At 41.4% G+C, this 18,919-nt stretch overlaps 1 protein-coding gene across 3 annotated transcripts in view; it reads right to left on the bottom strand.

Annotated features, from left to right (window-relative positions):
• Window positions 1-18,919, bottom strand: part of Ryk (receptor like tyrosine kinase) — an 80,041-nt gene that overhangs the window by 25,643 nt on the left and 35,479 nt on the right. For 2 of the 3 annotated variants that reach the window (XM_085689635.2, XM_085689637.2), the window contains 5 exons: window positions 17,212-17,265; window positions 13,806-13,950; window positions 7,202-7,302; window positions 2,389-2,523; window positions 31-117 (listed from right to left, as the gene is read on the bottom strand). In XM_085689635.2, coding sequence (XP_085545761.2) covers window positions 31-117; window positions 2,389-2,523; window positions 7,202-7,302; window positions 13,806-13,950; window positions 17,212-17,265 — 522 coding nt within the window. The remainder of the gene's footprint in view (window positions 1-30; window positions 118-2,388; window positions 2,524-7,201; window positions 7,303-13,805; window positions 13,951-17,211; window positions 17,266-18,919) is intronic. The other variant, XM_085689636.2, reaches the window with a different exon arrangement.

Here is an 18,919-nt window from a genome sequence, read left to right as displayed (position 1 = left end):
TTATGAAAACAGCAAGTAAGAAAATCCTACCTTTAACTGTTTTTACAAATGTTTGCTTTTCTTTATTTGGATCTTTTTCATCTACTAAAATCCCATGGAAAATACGTCCAAAAGTACCTAAAAGAAAAAATAACAGTTAATGAGGCCATATGATCATCTACCTTCACATGACAAAGCTTTCTGGCAATGTCACCCAACATGATGGGTATGGCAGTCATCATTCCCGCTCCAGAGTAAACCGGACCAAAGCAGCTAAAAGCCATTTGTGTCTACAAAGCAACTTGCTTTGAGAAATCCATATCTAAACTAAATAAATGAGAATGTTTTTCTTAACTTCCCTAACTAAACTAGGAACACAGTCAGGAGTGCTTCCTACATAGCTACAGTATCAGCCCAGACGATCAAAGACAAAGGGACGAAACGGGCTTCTCCTTTCTGCTGATGCAGACTTCAGTGAAGAAATTGCCAAGGAATGCAAACCCTGGCTTCATGCTTTGCACCGCTAAGTCTTAGGTGACTGAACTCTCAGGTCATTCTGTGTTCCTAAAAAGCTCTTACAGCAGAAAGAAATCGTAACATTTCTGTGGGGATAAAGCAGTGGTTAAAACAGATATATAAAAATCTGCACAGATTTATTAGTAAAATATTTTAATTTTAATCCTCTTTTTTCTCTTGTTTCCTTTTTGGGGGAGAGGTTGAGTCAGGGTTTCTCTGCACAGCCCTGGCTGTCCTGGATTCAAAGGCTTTCTAATGAGATGAACAATTAACTGCATGTTATTCTTTCACACAAGACCATTATGTTCATCCTTCCATAATTTAAAAGAAATGCCTGGAATGCTTTACCTTTGTTGTGGACATTAGACACACCCTGGGCTTTAATGTCTGTCACATTATGTATGTGCTGAAGTTACTGGTGCCCATGTGGAAAGTCCCACTGAGGCACAGAGACGGAGGAACATGGCTGCTGCAGGCAAGAAGGCAATGGAGAACCTTTGTGCCTCTGCACTGTCAAAGCAGCCCCTCCGCGGTACACAGTGGCACAGACCAGCTGTCCCTCTTCCCCGCGCCCAGTCCCTCTAACTAGCCGGGCGAACCCATACTAAAAGCACATGTGCACACAGATCACCTGACTACAGGTCATGGTGCATAACAGTTTATTCCCTCATACCCTGTCTGGATTATCTAGATAATTATGTCTAATATGACAGAAGAAAAGTGGCCCATAAACTACTGTTTGATTTGTATTTATCAGAGTTCCAGTGAACCTGACCAATTTACAAAATTTTAGCCAGCCATGTTTTCTTTCCTGAAAGCAAAAGTTCTAAAAAAATAAAAAAATAAAAAACCACTATTACGGTTCCAAAAACATCAAGAAAAACACCTGATTCCAAATTTCCTCAAATTATGAGCAAGTAACCTTGCTCCATTCTGTTTGGGGTCCCAGAAAACTGTAAACAAAACCATTAATTCTGTAGGAAATGCTGTCTGGCCTAGTTACCCTCTTCAGACTGCGGACATATCTGAAAGTCAGTTATTCTTAGAAAAAGGACAGCTGCAGCAGCAGCTCTCACACTGGAAAGGGAGGGGAGGGTGGCACCTGCTTCCACTGAGGGCCATTTCCTTTAAGAGATTTTAAGTTTCTCACTTAGCTTCCAGGGGTCCCAGCAAACAGAATGGATTCATATGACCAAAAACATTCCACAGTGAACGGCAGCAGAGGAAACCAGTTATCTGCCACCTAACAACATGCAAAGTTCAGGGCAGTTATTTTATTGTTAATTTCTGCTCCCCTCTTTCACCATCTCCTTAAACAAGACCCTAAGACTCAAAACAGAAAGCAAGGACCTGCAAGATGAGGTGGAAAGAGTACTGGATATGTCAGATACGAACTGTGAACTCTTCCATCTCGGCTCTCAGGTAGTCTAAGAGTGATCAAGACCACTATGTTGTTAATTCTACTGTTGTGGAAATTCATTCAGCCAATAGCCTTTTGGGTGCCAGCCCATTAGGGCATGGTCTGAGGTACTACACGGGGACTGATAACTCTAAGATGCTGTTTGGTTTCTCTACGGTCACACAGGGGCTGGAATCGGAGTCTAACCCCAAAGCCCATCCATCCACTTGATCACCTACAACCCATGAGAGTAAAAAAAAAAAATTGATCCAAATATTTCAAATACACCTGCTAGGAACTGATCACTTTAAAAAAGAATAAATAATAAAAAATACACCTATAAATAGCAAATGCTAGTCCGTGTTTTATCACACTTCAAAATCAAAATGCTCATCAAAGCTGTTAGGGCGAACAGAGTGAAGTCTAAAGAAAAGGAAAATGAAATCTTATTTTTTTTTTTAAAACAAATCTGAAAATTTAGAGAAAATAAGTACCTTCTTGAAGTACATCTTTCAGTGTTATCCGTTCCCTGGATATTGCTATATCCTTCACCTTGGCTTTGGCCTCCAAAAGGGTGACACTCCGCAAGTCGTTCTTCTCTATCCTCAGGGTAGGATAACCTGAGGAGCCAACAGAGCCAGACCAAGCAATATAAATACCCTACTGTGGCCCTGGAGTCGGCTAGTTATTTATGATCTCAGGACTGCAGGCACAGCAATGAATAATGCAACAATATAAAAGCAAACAAACACATACACAAACCAGGAAAGCTACTTATGAAGAACACATAAGATGTTTAAAAAAAAAAAAAAAAGGAACTGGAGAGATAGCTCAGTGGTTAAGAGAATTGTCTGTTCTTCCAAAGAACCCAGGTTCAATCCCCACAAGGCAGCTTACAACTTTTTAACTCCAGGTCCAAGGGATCAGACACCCTCACAGACATACACGCAAGAAGAAAAAAAAAATCAATGCATACAAAATAAAAGTAAATTAAAAAAATATTACAGAAAACATTGCCACCCACCACAATACTACCCCCAAATGTCTAAATACAGTGAAAGTAAAAAAAGCTAAAAATTGATGACTACTTGGACGCCTTTAAGACGAACGACATCCTCTGATTTACAGACTTTAATCCCTCTTACGTAGTTTTCCTTCCAAATGATTTTCAATATAATCATGTAACAAAAGATCTTTTCAAAGGAAGAGGTATCTGAAAAGGCATCATTTAATAACATACATCATCAATTTGATCACTTGCATTTGTACTTCCACAGCCTAGCCTGGGGTTCAATACAATGACAACAAAAACAGAATTTACAGCCATAAATTAAAGTTCTCATGACAAGAAAATAATTAGGATAAAAGGAAGAACCACTATGGGCAAACAGAAACTGAAATGGCATTTCTATGACTTACTATCTTTGATAGATAACAAAAAGAAAGCAAGGAGGAGGGATAGGCAAGGCTAGAGGAAGGGAAAGGAAGAAACCAAGCAATTACATCTTAATTTTCAAAAAAATAAATGGAACATAACAATGAGCATCAGTGGCTGCCAGAGGACTATATGAAGGCACTAAAAAATTTCACAACAGATGTAGTCTGGAAAAGCCTAAACCCAGCCATTTTCACATGTTCAATTCTACCTGAAGTTCTGAGTGTCTTGGATCTGTGCTATGTTCTATTCTGTTGCCTTGAAAAGTTCTTGGCCAATATATCTTAAGTTTTTGGGGTTTTTTTTTCTGCTCTCTTTTCTTTTAAAAACAAGGTCTCACTAGAACTCATCATCTGCCGCAGCTTCCCAAGTATAGGGGTTATGGGTATGAACCACTATGTCCCATTCCTTTTTTGTTATTAGCTACTATTTTCTTTTGAGACAGGATCTCACTATGTAGAGCTGGTGATATCCCTGGCTGGTGTGAAACTATGTAGAGGTGGATGGCCTCAACTTTACAGAGATACACCTACCTCTGCCTCCTGAGTGCTAGAATTTAAAGTGTGCACCACCATGTCTGGCCTTCTTTTTTTAGTTATAAAACAAATGTATTTCTATTGAGCTTTTTCTCTCTAAGAATTTCCTTCTTTCTTGCTTTTTTTCGTTCTCTCTTTCGTCTATTGAGCTTTTTAAACAGTGTTTTGTGGTGGCTGGAGAGGAAGAGGTTAAATTCCCAGCACCTTCATGGCAGCCCATGACTGGAACTGGTCCCAGTAGACCCAATGTCCTCTTTTGATCTCTGCAAGCACTTCACGCCCATGGTCTCATATACACATACAGGCAAAACACTCATACATATAAAATAAAAGTAAAGGTTAAAAAGCTTTAAGTGTTTTGTTTTCATCATCTATTAATAATGAATTATCTGGTTCTTTATGGTAATGTTCACAATTCAAAAAAAATGAAAATTTCATATTAATGATAAATTTTTAAGATGTAAATATACTTTTATTGCCTTTCTTAAAAGAAAAAAAATTATCATATATAGTCACTGAAGTATCTATTTACAAGGTCACATCCACAGGCAAGAACAGGCCCTAATAAGCAAAACCTGGTGTGTAAACACTAAAACCAATGGAGTGTCTTTCTGAGCAGGTATGACTTTCAAATCTACCATGGCATTTTCATGAAGGGCTCTTTCTATTTCTTTCTTTCTAGAGAATGACAGTAGGTATTGCAATGATCTCTCTTAAGTTTCTTGTCATCCCCTCTTTCTTGACACAGTGAAGGAAATAGATCACCTATGCAGAACTGGCCTCTCTGCTCCCTGGTGTATCATCTGCCATGTATCTTCTTCCTCTGCCCCTTTATTACACAAAAACTGCAATTCCTACAGCCTTGGTTAAATTCAGGCTAATCATTTGGGGTTGGAATACAAAGCATCCGTTTGCAGCATTTTTTCTACAGCTAAGTTTTATCAGTGGATTTGAAGAGGATTTGGGTTAGTTAATGGTAAAGCCTCCATTTTTCTTCGGTCTTAGGGTTTCATCAATACTTTCTTAAAAAAGTATTTTGTTAAGAACTGTAAATCTCATTTTCTAATTGTATCATTCCTTTCACTTTCATGATCTGGAAGCCTTCTGTAAAGAAATGTTTATCCTAATCAACCAGCACTAGCTTGGGACCCTGGAATATAATTCATTTAGCCAGTTGTCAAAATAATAAGGTATTGATAGAGCCCTACATATTAATTATGCTGAGCAATTTTAAGCATTATCAATTTATAGATTATTATACATCTTTTGTTCCCATCCACTGCAGTCATCATTCTCTTGGATACTCAATGGCTCCGTCCTTGGTGAGTGGGCACTTCAATCTGCAGCAACAGGTCTCAGATTTACTATGTTCATTTCCTGACCCAGGCCTGGGATCTGCTTTCTCCTAAAAATGCTCATTCTTTTTCAGGGGAAAATTTAGAAAGACCACAACAAAGTGTGGCGGCTTGAATAAGGATGGCTTCCACAGGTTCATATACTTAAATGCTTAGTCACCAAAGAATGGAACTATTTGAAAGGATTAGCAGGATTAGACGGTGTGGCCTTGTTGGAGGAAGTGTATCACTAGGGGTGGGCTCTGAGATAACATTCCAAGCCAGGCCCAGGCTCCACACCTGTGGATCAGCATGTAGATCAGCTATGTCCTAGCACTATGCTCCCAGACATAATGAGAACGTCTGAAACTGTAAGAAAGCCCCCAATTAAATGTTTTCTTTTGTAAGAGCTGCCTTGGTGATCGTGTCTCTTCACAATAATGGACCACTGACTAAGATACAGAAGAAGACAGTCTTGATCTAACTTTCCTAAAACGAAAATGCCAGTCCAAGGAAATGGGTAACTAACTACAAAATCCTAATTAGCCGCCTTTCCAAGTCAAGGCCTTATCTGTGACTCTTTAGACCTTTCTTTATTTTATGTTTTGTTTTCATGCTGATTCTCCACTATAATTAAATTGTATTTCCACAAAGACTATATTATTACATGCATATTTCATATCACAGTGTATATAATAAATCTGTCAATTAATTATTTTTTAAAAAGAATTGCTTTAGCTGGGTGGTGATGGTGCATGTCTTTAATTCCAGGACTTGGGAGGCAAAGGCAAGAGATCTCTGAGTTTGAGGCCAGTCTGGTTTACAGAGCAAGTTCCAGGATAGTCAGGTCTACACAGAGAAACATTATCTTGATCCCTCCCCAAAATTAAAATAAAAACACCCCCAAATACATAACACTGACGTGCATGAAAATAAAAATGGACCAGGAATGTTGGCCCCTATAAGGTCAATCAAAGCTATATGCTAGAGTTCCAAGCTAGCCTGAGCTAAAAACCAGTTAGGTAACATTCATCAAAATTCTGTTAATAAGAAGGAAATTAAGAGGGCCTGGGGAGATGGCTCAGCAGTTAAGAGCACTGGCTGTTCTCTCAAAGGTCCTGAGTTCAATTCCTAGCAATCACAGGATGGCTCACAACCATCTATATAGTGGGATCTGATGCCCTCTTCTGACACAAAGTTGTACATGCAGACTGAGCACTTCGATTCATAAAAACAAATAACTCTTAAAGAATTTTTTTTTTAAAAAGAAGGAAATTAAGGCTCAGGAGATGGCTCAGTAGCTAAGAGCACTCAATACTCTTCCATAGGACCCAAGTTCAATTCCCAGAACCCAAATCAAGCAGTTTTCACCAGCGTTTGTGTGTGGACGTGTGCACACATGCATACACACACACACACGTTTAAAAAAATTAAGAAGTTAGGGATGTCACTCAGTGGTAAAGCACTTGTGCCGTGTGTGAGGGCCCTGGGTTTGACCCCAGCATAGTGGGCGGAAATTTAAAATTCCAAGTATGTAACCAATGGTAACTAGCTTGTACTACGATTAGAAAACAGCAGAAAGGACTGGTGGACGGCTCCGTGACGCAGACTATGGGCGGCATGCTGGGGACTCTGGGCTCAATCTCCAGCAGCAAGTGAATAAAACCAATTGCAAGTTCCTATGTGTTCCATGGAAATATTAACTCATTCCCTAAAACTACCTAAAAATCTTCAGTTTGGATTTATAGAGAACTGATTTATTGGCTCTTTTAATATCATTAAATATGGAAATCTTCCCCAAAGCAGAATTAGCTCTAACAATTTTTATATTAAATACTCCAATTTTAAAATGTTTTATTCAATGTTCTAAGAAAGAAAACTTGAAGATCAAATCAACTTTAGAACAAGTTAGATAATTCCTCAAATACATTAACCATATTAGGGCCAGTGACAGAGACCATACAAGATTTGCAAACAGCTGTAGAATTAAATTAACTCTTACTGGTGATAGGAGTTGCATTGTTGGGTGTGTCAGCTCTCAGATACTGAGTCGTCTGGGTGGACGGCTGAGACAGTCCTTGGGAACTACTGCTGGCGCTGATGCTGCAAATAATTTTGAGAGAGAAATATTTGGCAAGTGAATCTCAGTAAGAAATTTCTTTTGCATACATATAAAATACATGTTACTTTACAACCTGCCTAGAATTCTAGTAGATAAATGCATTCATCCCTATTGGTATTCCATTCTGAACTCCTAAGCTACTTCACAATACATGATTCAATTTAGTCTTTTATTTGTACTTCCAAAATGACCAAGCATGTCATCATAGCAAAACTGTTCAGAAATGTAAGTAGAAGTCCTCAGAGAGCAGTTCTGAACCTCACACAGGGTATGTCAAGGAACCATTGGCTCATCTCTCTAAAGAAGAGCCCATACCATTCGGCTGGACTGGCTTTCAGAAAAGAGAAACAAGTTCCTTTAGGCAGTGGCCCAAATCAGATGGACTTGAGATGAAGTGGTCACAGTCTACATCAGGCCACCATGTGCAACGGTAGGAAGCTGCATCATATCTGACTGTTTCCCCTCTTCACCTCCTCTCACCCCACTTCCTTGGAATTCACAGTTCTCAGAAATCTCTAGAACTTAAAACTTCCATTATACCATACCCAAGTAAAAGAAGACCCTGAAGGCAGTGGGTGCAAACCTTGTTAATTAGGTATCTGCAATTACTATAAATCAATGGCTCCCAAACCTTTTCTGTGGGTCACCCCTGGGCACATCCTGACCTCACTGCCTTATTTCTCTTAAGTTTGTAGTCAAGGGGAAGTAAAACAGAGAGACTCAACATGGACAGAACTCCTGTAACTACAGAGGCAGTAGAGCCATCAAATTTCCTACGGGTGAACAAAGTTTGGACTCACTGCTCTCTGTGCCTTATCACTGCATTCTCAAAACCTAGTGATTGCAATGAAACTAGTGATCAACTGCCACATGATCTAGAACACTTACACATGTACTTGTATTTTGTCAATTTCAAGAGTCCACACACACGTGAAAACCATAAAGACATAAAATATCCACACAATGAGTGCTGTAAGCTCTATGTAGCCTTTTAGAGCTAATATAATTTTGAATTACTATATTGTGGTTAAAGCAGTGAGACAGGGGTGTCCTCTGACAAATATTTGGAGAGCATCTGTATACACAAGCCATTTTGCTGAGCACATCCTCCATCTGAAAATGTCTGTGTGTCTAATGGGAAGCCCTCAGCATGCTGTCCCTGGACATGCTCACATTTCAGATTACCATCTTCCTGTGAGCCTGCAGCCAGCTTTGTTTCCAAGCAACTTTGCTGAAGGGACTTTTAACTCAGAGAATCTAACAACGATTTGTCAGGACATCGTGTGGTCGGAGTTCTGGAAGTTATTAAGTAGTGATTTATGTGAGTTTACATATGTAGATGGTCATAAGCAAATGAAAACCATAAACCTTTAAATCCTAATTGCCAGCAGCACCAGCTGCACAGCCTAGGCAAACTATCCATCCTCTGGAGCCTCAGACTCTCTGGGGATGGAAGGAACATAAAGCGGCTCCCAACAAGACTGCTAACTGGGTTCCATGGAGGTTGTGCAGGTACAGTCCTGAGGACGCTGCTCGGCCCTCAAACACACACTTACAAACCATCACTGTTTTACCCTGAGGAATACTGTGCATCACGTCCCCAGCCTTAGAATCATAAGGACCTACAGGATACACGCTTTTGCTGAGCACTTCTCAAGGATCTCACTGAAGACTAATTTGTTAGAAGTTCAGTATCTGGTACAGCAGGGGAAGGACTGCATCTCAAAGGGGAGCAGATGAGGAAATCCTCCTCAGAAGTGGAGCGAGGAGACCTACCTCACAGGATCTCTGTCAGGCTCAAATTTATGATGGATGTGAAAGCTCAATAAAATGTCCTGCAAGCAATGGTACCTACGGCTGAATAAACTTCAACAACTGGACACTAGGTGGCACTCCTGGGTCATCTAAAAATGTTCAAGATTATGAGCGGTCAAGCAGCCCTAGGGCCATCTACGTCAGACTTTCATTTCCTTAAGATATTGCAGTGAAATGTCCAAGAAAGGAATGAACAAAGTAATAGTGGAGAGAGAAACATTTTTTGGACTTAAAAACTTACTATTATAAGAAAAGCTAGGTATAGTCGGAGGCCTATACTGACATCCAGTAAAGCCCACACCTTCATAGAGGTACATCAGAAGAGGTAATAAACAGATTAAAATGTGTATTTGCTAACATTTAATAGTTTAAGATTATTCTAAATAAATCTGAATTTCATAAGCAAGTAAGCATCCTGGTTTAGAATAAGCTAAGAATTTGGACAGAGATCTTCAAAATACTAAATTCTTACTCTCTATTCTTAGTGAGTCATTGACTCAATAAATATTTATCAAGTGTCTATGAGGTGGCAGGTGCTGCTCTGGCTGCTGAGGACATAGCAGTGAACATGAAGTAGTTTCCCACCCTATTTACAGCTGGGACTTCTTGCTGGATGTCTCACTGAGGCAGACCATAAACTCCATGGGGACAGTTAAGTGCCCGTTCATTCTGCCCTCTCCAACAACACCAGTGCCTAGCACAGTGAGCCCCTGACTTACTGTGAGCCCAAATCATAGTGAGTTAACTACTCACTAATGCTGATGGAGAAGCCACATTCACGGAGTGGGAAGACATAACCCAGGCAGAGCACTTGCTTCTGACATGAGCGACTGATACTTGATGAAAAAGGAACTACTCAGTGTAGACTGACTTTCCTGCTTCTCTTCATTCATCATTCAAATGAGTGTCCTGGATAGTTTTTGTCAACCTAGAGTTGTTTCAGAAGAGGGAAGTCAACTGAGAAAATGCTCCCATCAGACTGGCCAGAGGCAAGCCTGTAAGGCATTTACCTGATTACTGACCCATGTGGGAGGGCCCAGCTCACTGTGGGTGGTCCCATTCCTGAACTGGTGGACCCAAGGTATCTAAGAAAGCAGGGCAAGCCAGTAAGTAGCCTCCTTCCTCCATGGATTACATCAGTTCCTGCCTGGACTTCGCTCTGGGATTGAGTGTGATCTGAGAGTTACTAACTGAAATAAACCCTTTCCTCTCCAAATTCTTTTGGTCATGGTGTTCTATCACAGCAACAGGAACTCTAAGCTGGCTGCGGTGAATACACAGAGAAACCCTATCTCAAAGAAGAGGAAAACAAAAGAAACTCTAGTACTCTGTATATTACTATGTATGTCAGTCTGTTACAGCATGAAGGTAAAAACAAATACAGGAAAAACAGACACACTTGGGGCTGGAGAGATGGCTCAGTGGTTAAGAGCATTGCCTGCTCTTCCAAAGGTTCTGAGTTCAATTCCCAACAACCACATGGTGGCTCACAACCATCTGTAATGAGGTCTGGTGCCCTCTTCTGGCCTTTAAGATAGAATATTATATACATAATAAATAAATAAATATTTAAAAAAACAGACACACACTTTGCCAATGGTAAGGATGAAGTAGTGGAATGTTGGGGGAGGGAATGAAAAATAGAAAAATGAAAATACCACCAAATAACACATTCAAGCATCGCATATGCAAAGAACTGATTTCTCAATCTCTGACAGGGAGGCCACAAAGAAGACAGCTGCAGGCTCATCTCTCTGAGGGAGACAGACACTCTGCTCCCTCAGGACAAACTCACCTGGTGTAACAGACTGCAGATCAGTTTGCTGGGTTAGGAGAGGGAAAGTCACATGTGTGGGCTCCATAGGTCCCTGATGAGAACACACCTCAGGGTAGCTACACTCTGCCTCTAAAGAAACTCTATATGTAACAGGTCACTGGCTCCTGGGAGCTCACAATGAAGGAGCTCTCTACTGCCCCAAGAGTTCACTGCAGTACAGGTTCCTGCTAGCCTACCAGGGAACAGAGCCTGGCTTGCAGCAAGCATGTTATATAACTACAATACAGAAATTATCAGAATGTAGACTTCCTGCTTTGCACAGGTCATTATGGTACAACCTCAGAAGTCACCGCCTTTAAATCTGTTTCTGGGTTTTGATTACACAATCAGCAAGAGGACTCTGCAGAGAGGAGCAGCAGGTGTCTCTTCAGGGCTGTCAGAGCGCTGCATAGGAACCTGGGCACCACCATTAGCTTGCCTGGTATGTAGTCAGTGCTAGGAGGACCCATGATTAGCACACTGTACCTTTCTGAGAATGAAATTGCCATGGTGGCACTTGCTGCATTTGGGGTTGAGACCTACTACCCCTCTAGCATCATTTCTCTAAACCCCACAATCTCTGCTTTACAGGTGAGGAGGCTGGAAGGCTAGTCACAGAAGAGCTGGACACAGATACAGACAATCGGGCCCCAGAGGCTAGCTCTTAACTACTAAGCTATGCCCTGAGAACAAGCAATAATATAAATTGCTTTTATTCAGACAATATCTAGAAACCTAGAGAGTTTGAAGTTCCTACTTGTGTGGAGACTACTTACTTAGCAGGAAGACACATACATTTCATGGAATCTAAGTTACAGAACAACTTCAGCCTGTGTGAATTCATGACCTTAAAACACATACCAGCACTCAAGAAAAACACAGCTCTATGGGCATCAGGAGAGATCTGGGAATTGGGTCTAACAGTATGTGCCTGTTAGGAAGTAGAGGCAGGAGGATCAAGAGTCCAAGACCAAGACCAGCCTGGGTTCATGAGACACTGCCTCAAAAAAATCAAACAAACAAACAAAAGACACACATAAATGCGACTTATGATTATCCTGCTCTTCAGTGACTCCTGTCGCTTACACCAACTCTCAAAATCATATACAAAATGTCTGTTATCACTTTTATCCCCTCCACTGCTTCCAAATGTCAGTTCATTCTCTGTTAAAACAATGAACTCCATTATCACAATGTATACCCAACATTCTGAAACACAGCATCCACTATCCTAGCTAGCTGTCAACCGGACACAGCCTAGAGTCATATGAAGGAGTCTCAATTGAGAACTGCTCAATCAGGCGGGCCTGTGACTATGTAGATGAGGAAATTAACCACTGATATGAGTGGGACCAGCCTACTGTGAGCATCAACACAGGCAGGTGGGTCTGAGATGTATAAGGAAGTTAACTGGACAGGAGTGAGAAAGCCAGGCAGTTAGCATCCATCCCCCCATATCTGCCCCAGGTTCCTGCATTGATTTCCTTTAGTGACGAACTGTGACCTGAAAGTGTAAAATGAAATAAAGCCTTTCCTCCTCTAACTTGGTTTTGGCCAGAGTGTTTTACCATGGCAACAAAAAATCCAACTAGAGCACCTGCTTCTCCTCTAACTTGGCTTTGATCTGTGTGTGTTACCATGGCAACAGAAAAGCAACTTCTCTAACTTGGTTTTGGTCAGAGTGTGTTACCATGGCTATAGAAAAGCCAACTAGAGCACCTGCATGTGTTCCATTGCATGCCCATCACTTCTTTCTCTACTCAAGGAAGGGAAGGAACACAATGAAGACAAAGTACTTAGCAGTACTGCATCCATCTGGCTCCCTGGCCTTTCTAGATCTTGTTTATAAAGGAATGTTTCCCTTTATACCTTTTACAGGTCTACCATACAGTGTTAGGACTCAGAGTTTAGGGAGAGGAGACACTGCTCTCTGCCTGGAAAAAGCTTACATTGTTGTTCTAGGAAATCTGGAGTATGAATTATGGGTTTAGACTGGCAGAAAGTCCCCATGGCCCCAGTATGAACAAAAGCTCTGAAGGGCAAGGTGCAAGGCAGACAGTGAGGGGTAAGGAATCACCCAACAAGGTGCAGCTCAGGATTCAGAAATAGTGGTAGCAAGGGTTCAAAGTCAAATACAATGCTGAGAATGTCTTAGCTGGTGTGTAGGAGGCACGAAGGATTGTGGGTTGTGAGCACACATCTACCATTCCATCTTTACTTCTCATTGCATTCTGGCTATAGCGTCATCTCTGACTCACCCAGGCTAGGCAGGCACCTTCTATATTCCCACACTACATTATACATATCACGATAATCAATTCTATACTGTAATTATGGGTTAACGTCAAAGAACCTTGATACCATGAAGTGTATCATTAATCTTTGTAATCCCAGCACTTAGTGTGATTATCTATCCAGGGTATCTCTACTTTGCTATGCATTAGGATCATCCAGAAAACTTTAGAGCACAGCAGATACTCAAGTGGGAAGGGAAGGCAGGTGGGAGGGAGGGATAGAGGGAGGGGGTTGGAAGAATCTAGAAGGAAGGAAGGAAAGGAACAGTTTCAAAGAGGCAATTGGAGCCTGGAGGATAATCAGGATAATGGAGATGAAAAACATTATTTGACTACTACTTGTCCCCAGGTTATAACTCCACAAAATTTAAAAGATTAAAAATAAAAGCAGGAAAACATAAGGAGGGTAACCAAGGCATCTTATTTCCTCTTTGGCCGGGGCTTGATCATCCCCCCCCTCCTCCCCTGCACTGGTGCGCATGGACGGGGGTTGGGGGGCACTCATGCACATGGCAAGCAACTAATTTTATTTTTTCTTTTCCCAAAACATGTACAATACCTGTCATCCAGTTCAATCCTTTTCATACTATGAAGGTGCAAAACGGCTAAGATTATTGCTACAAGAAATATTACTGCACAACAAACCCCTACACTGATATAAAACACACGCGTGGAAGTAGTTGGAGCTGCATGTACAGGATCATCTGAAACAAAAATGAAAAGCACATTAGGCCTTTTAAACAAAGCTGATGGCATGCTCTGTCCTAACAGTGAGTACTCGCTGTTCCTCACAAAAACCCACATCTCATCACACTCGCTCATTGATAAAAATCAGAAACCCGCAGTGTTGGTGTCTTTGTTACAGTTTTAACAAAAGACTTAAAATTTCTGGTTAATAAAAACCATAGCCATGGGGGCTGGAGAGATGGCTCAGTAGTTAAGAGCATTGCCTGCTCTTCCAAAGGTTCTAAGTTCAATTCCCAACAACCACATGGAGGCTCACAACCATCTGTAATGAGGTCTGGTGCCCTCTTCTGGCCTGCAGACATACACACAGACATAATATTGAATACATAATAAATAAATAAATATTTTTTAAAAAAAACCATAGCCCCTCAAAAGTGGTATATATAAAGTGCCCCAGTCCATAAGACATCGGCAGAGCTGTCCCACAGAATGCTCTGCAGGAAAGCAATGTTCTACCACACATTTACAGAAACAGAGAAATGGAATATTCCATCTAGCACAGTTGCCACTAACCACCCTGGCTATGTGGCATGAAAAACTAGAGCAATTTTATATCATGCTAATTAATTTACAACTTTGAGGCTACATGTGGCTAATAGTCACCCAGCTGGGCAAACAGCACAGTTTTTTTTTAACCAATAAATATTATTTTGCTTCTTTGATTTTTTAAAAGGTTCTATTGATTAAATATGATTATACTCAGCTAACGTTATTTTAAGACAAGAAACACCTCAGGAATAGGAAAGTTAATTCAATGCATAAAAGATTATACCACACACACAACACACACTCTCTCTCCCTTTCTCCCTCTTTCCTTCTCTGCCTCCCTCCTCTCCCTCCCTCCCAGGCTGATCAGAGGACAGCAGAAGGTAAATGGTGAAGGGGCTCACAGAGACAGAAGCACACATATTATGAGCAGAATACCGAGACAGAGCTGCACATGTTTCGCATCACAACCCTATCTTAAAGTACCCAAGGAATCTAGAGTTTATTCCAAACGAGACCGGCAATCACTACAAGGTATCAAGCAAAGCAGAGACACATGCAGTGGCCTGAGACTGCATACTGGAATGAGAACGTTCCTAGGCCCTCTGATAGAGAGGCTACCTAGGCTTTGCTGGGAGAGCTGGTGAAGGCACCAAGCGAGTAGAGTGAAGCAGAGTCACAAACTTACAGGGCTAAAAGGAAAAGGCAACAAAGCTGTGGCTTAAGAACCCATTGATGCTATAAAAGAAGCTATTAAAAAAGAAAAACCAAGTTGGAGAAGCTTGAGAATTAATTCTTGGATATTTTTTTTCCTTGTGTATAAGTTAAGTTTGAAATTACCATGTGGAGATGTCAAACAAAAAAGCAGACAAGCACTGGGTGGTGGAAACAGCTCAGTGGGTAAACAGCTTGCTGCACAAGCCTGGCCACCTAAATGTGGGACCCATATCAAGGCCAAGTGCAGCAGCGCACACTTATAATCCAGCACTCCTACAGCAAAATCAGCAGCCAAACCATTAAACTTTGAGGAAAAAAATCCAAAAGGTCAATTCAAGCAATCAAACGGGATGGCTAGCTGTGCCTAGGTGACGACAGGACTCTCCAGGGTTTCTGCGTGCCAAGGGAGAGTTGCAAAGTCTTCAGAGGGGTAGAAAAGAGCTAAGGCCTGCGTGGACAATGTGACCCAAGCAGTGGCCAGAGCAGAGCGGTCTTCTGGGCAAGCTGTCCACGTGCACTCTGTCCAGCCACTCAGCTTTCGGCAGGCGCAGCTGCCCCTCCTGCTCGCTGAGGTGCAGCTGTCAGAACCCAGCTGTCCTGCAGGTCTCAGGCACTTTCCTTACACAGCTGCTGTCTCTATCCTTTAGAGGAGGTTACATGCCCCTCCTCAGGGTTTCCAAAGTCCCTTGTACTCTCCAGATCTCTTAGCCTACCATGCGGGGCTGCCATGACCACCTGATGCCTGTTCCATCTCCCCTGGAACATTCTAAGCACCTAACTAAGCTGTTTGCTCAGTTTGCTTCTGCCTCAGTCATATCATCCTGGTCATTGCAGACTCAATAAATGTTGAATAGAGGGGTAAAAGGTGGAAAGGAAAGAGCAAGGAAGAGAGGGAGGCCAACACTACTACATTGCTCTTACTAAGAAATACCCTAAGAGCATTAAAAAAAAAAAAAAAAGCACCAGAATTTAAGTAAACTCGGGAAGCAGTGGCACTTAAATTTTTTCTTCCTTCTTAGAGATAGTCTAGCAAATACATAACCTCTGACATTATTTTGCCTTTTAAAAAGCTCTACTTAATTCCTAGCACTCCAGAGGTAGAGAAATGAGAATCAGAAACTCAGGGTCACTCTCAACAACACACAGAGCTCCAGGCCAGCCTGAACTAGTGTGTGTTGGTCTGCCTGTCCCATCTTGCCCAAAGTGTATGTTATATCTCTGTCTCTGTCTCTGTCTCTCTCTCCCTCCCTCTCTGTGAGTGTTTGTATGTTACATGCAGGTGTTTACATGTGTGCACAGTATAGAGACCAGAATTTGACCTTCAGTATCTTCCTCTATCATTTTCTACCTTACTTTTGGAGACAGGACCTCTCACAGAACCTGGAGCTCACTGGCTGGCCAGCGAGCTCTGAAGATCTGCCTGTCGCTGATCCTCTTCCACCTCCCACCTTCCCATGCCACACAGTGCTGATGTTACAGGAGTATACCGCAGCACCCAGCTTTTACATGGGTGATGGAATTGGAACAAGTCTTCATGCTTGCGTAGCAAGCACTTTACCAACTAAGTCATCTCCTGATCTCAAAATAAAAAATAAATTAAATAACATAAATTTGTATTTTTACCTAGATGAAATTAGCTGAAGGTTGGGCCCAAACTATGAGTCAGATTCTCTAACACTGTGCTTATGAAGGTCTTACACATATTTTTTTAAATATTTGTTACTTTATTAGGCCTACCTGAGAAAAATCACAATATAAAGTCTTGCTCCTAAAAGGCATTTGTTAGTTTGTCAGTGCTGTAAAAGATGTATGAGTTTCAATTCTCAAAATCTTCAATATCCTAACAGCTTCAATTGGTCTACGTTATCAATCCACAGAACCCCAGCAGAATAAACAGCAAGCTAACGTCAACACTGGAGCAGGCATCAAGCTCCACGCAAGCACACTCATGTGCTCACACACTCACATGCACTCTTCACTCTCGTGATGGAGAAAGGTAACACGATAACACTTACAAATAGTTCTGCTAGTGTTTCTGTCCAAGGCTGAAGTTTTTACTTCTTCAAGTTCTGGATTAAAAAGGAAATAAAAGGTACTTCAGAAATGGTTTTCCATAATAATCTTTAAACACTAACACATCTTCAGAAATGGCTTTCCAGGGGCTGGAGAGATGGCTCAGAGGTTAAGAGCATTGCCTGCTCTTTCAAAGGTCCTGAGTTCAATTCCCAACAACCACATGGTGGCTCACAGTCATCTGTAATGGGGCCTGGTGCCCTCTTCTGGCCTGCAGGCATACACACAGACAGAATACTGTATACATAATAAATAAATAAACAAACAAACAAATAAATAAAATGGCTTTCCACAAGAATCCTTAAACACTAACACATCCTCTGAACACAGGTATTCGCTGTGAGACGAGGAAAACTACTGCATCCTTCTATGGTCATCAGAGCCATCACCAGTAGAGAAACAGCCTGTGCTGGTTACTTACAGCTTCCCAATGAGATAGGTTTCTGTGGTGAAAAGTATAGAGAAACCCACAAACTTACCGTCTTCATGGAAACTCACGGGACAACCAGTTCAGTGGAAAGACTCTAGAATTCTAGAGAAGGAAAGCTTCCTGATCCCTAATTCTCACCCATAAGATAAAGAAACTTGCAGGGAATAACAGCTCTTAGCATTCCACACAGCACAGGGATGCTTGCTAGTGCAGTTGTGGACAAATTACAACCACACATTAAGAAAGTAGTATATATTAAATCTAAAATGGAAGTTTTCAGAAGTCAGGCATGGTAGTACATGCCTTAATCTCAGTTACCAAGGAGTGTCACAAGTTCAAGGCTTGACTGGGTTAGATAGTGAGTTCAAGGCCAGCGTAGGTAACTTAGCAAGATTCTGTCTCAAACAAATATGCTAAAATAGAATTGGAATACAGCTCAGTAGTAAAGCACTCTCCTGGCACACCGAGTTCAACCCCAGTATCCATCCATCCATCCATCCATCTATCCATCATCCACCTTGACTAGTTATACAAGTAGGCCCGGTGTCCTCCGCCAATCACATAACGATAAGGTTGGCGTAGCACCTCTATAATCCCCTTAGGTTTTAAACTTACATCAAAGTAGGTACGTAACTCACAGAACTAGAACTGCACCAAAGCTAAGGGTGCTCATTTTTTATTTTAAAAATGTCTCTATTTGGGGCTGGGGAGATGGCCCAGAGGTTAAGAGCATTGCCTGCTCTTCCAAAGGTCCTGAGTTCAATTCCCAGCAACCACATGGTGGCTCATAACCATCTGTAATGGGTTCTGGTGCCCTCTTCTGACCTGCAGTCATACAACAGACAGAATATCGTATACATAATAAATAAATAAATATTTTTTAAAAAAATGTCTCTATTCAATGCAGCATAGTTTCTTTGTTGGTATGTGTCCTGACATTTGCCACTGTAACTCACTTGCTGACCCTGGATGTTTGAATAACACCCAGCACTAATTTCAACTGGCAAATTTATAAATAGACAGTTTCACAAAGAAGCCAAGAACCCGGGTTTGCCCCTTAGCTGCAGCACTTTGTCTGAGACTGGCCAGGTTACTCAAATCTTCTGAAAACACACCACCTGGAGCTGATGTAAGGACATGTGGTTTAGTGTGTGTAACACTTACAGACCACAGAAGGAGCATTGAGTGAGTTTATGGTTTGTTTTGTTTCTACCTTAAAC

The sequence above is a fragment of the Myodes glareolus genome, chromosome 4, assembly GCF_982192425.1.
Source record: "Myodes glareolus chromosome 4, mMyoGla1.1, whole genome shotgun sequence".
NCBI lineage: Eukaryota > Metazoa > Chordata > Mammalia > Rodentia > Cricetidae > Myodes > Myodes glareolus.
This window is presented reverse-complemented; position numbering and strand designations above follow the sequence as displayed.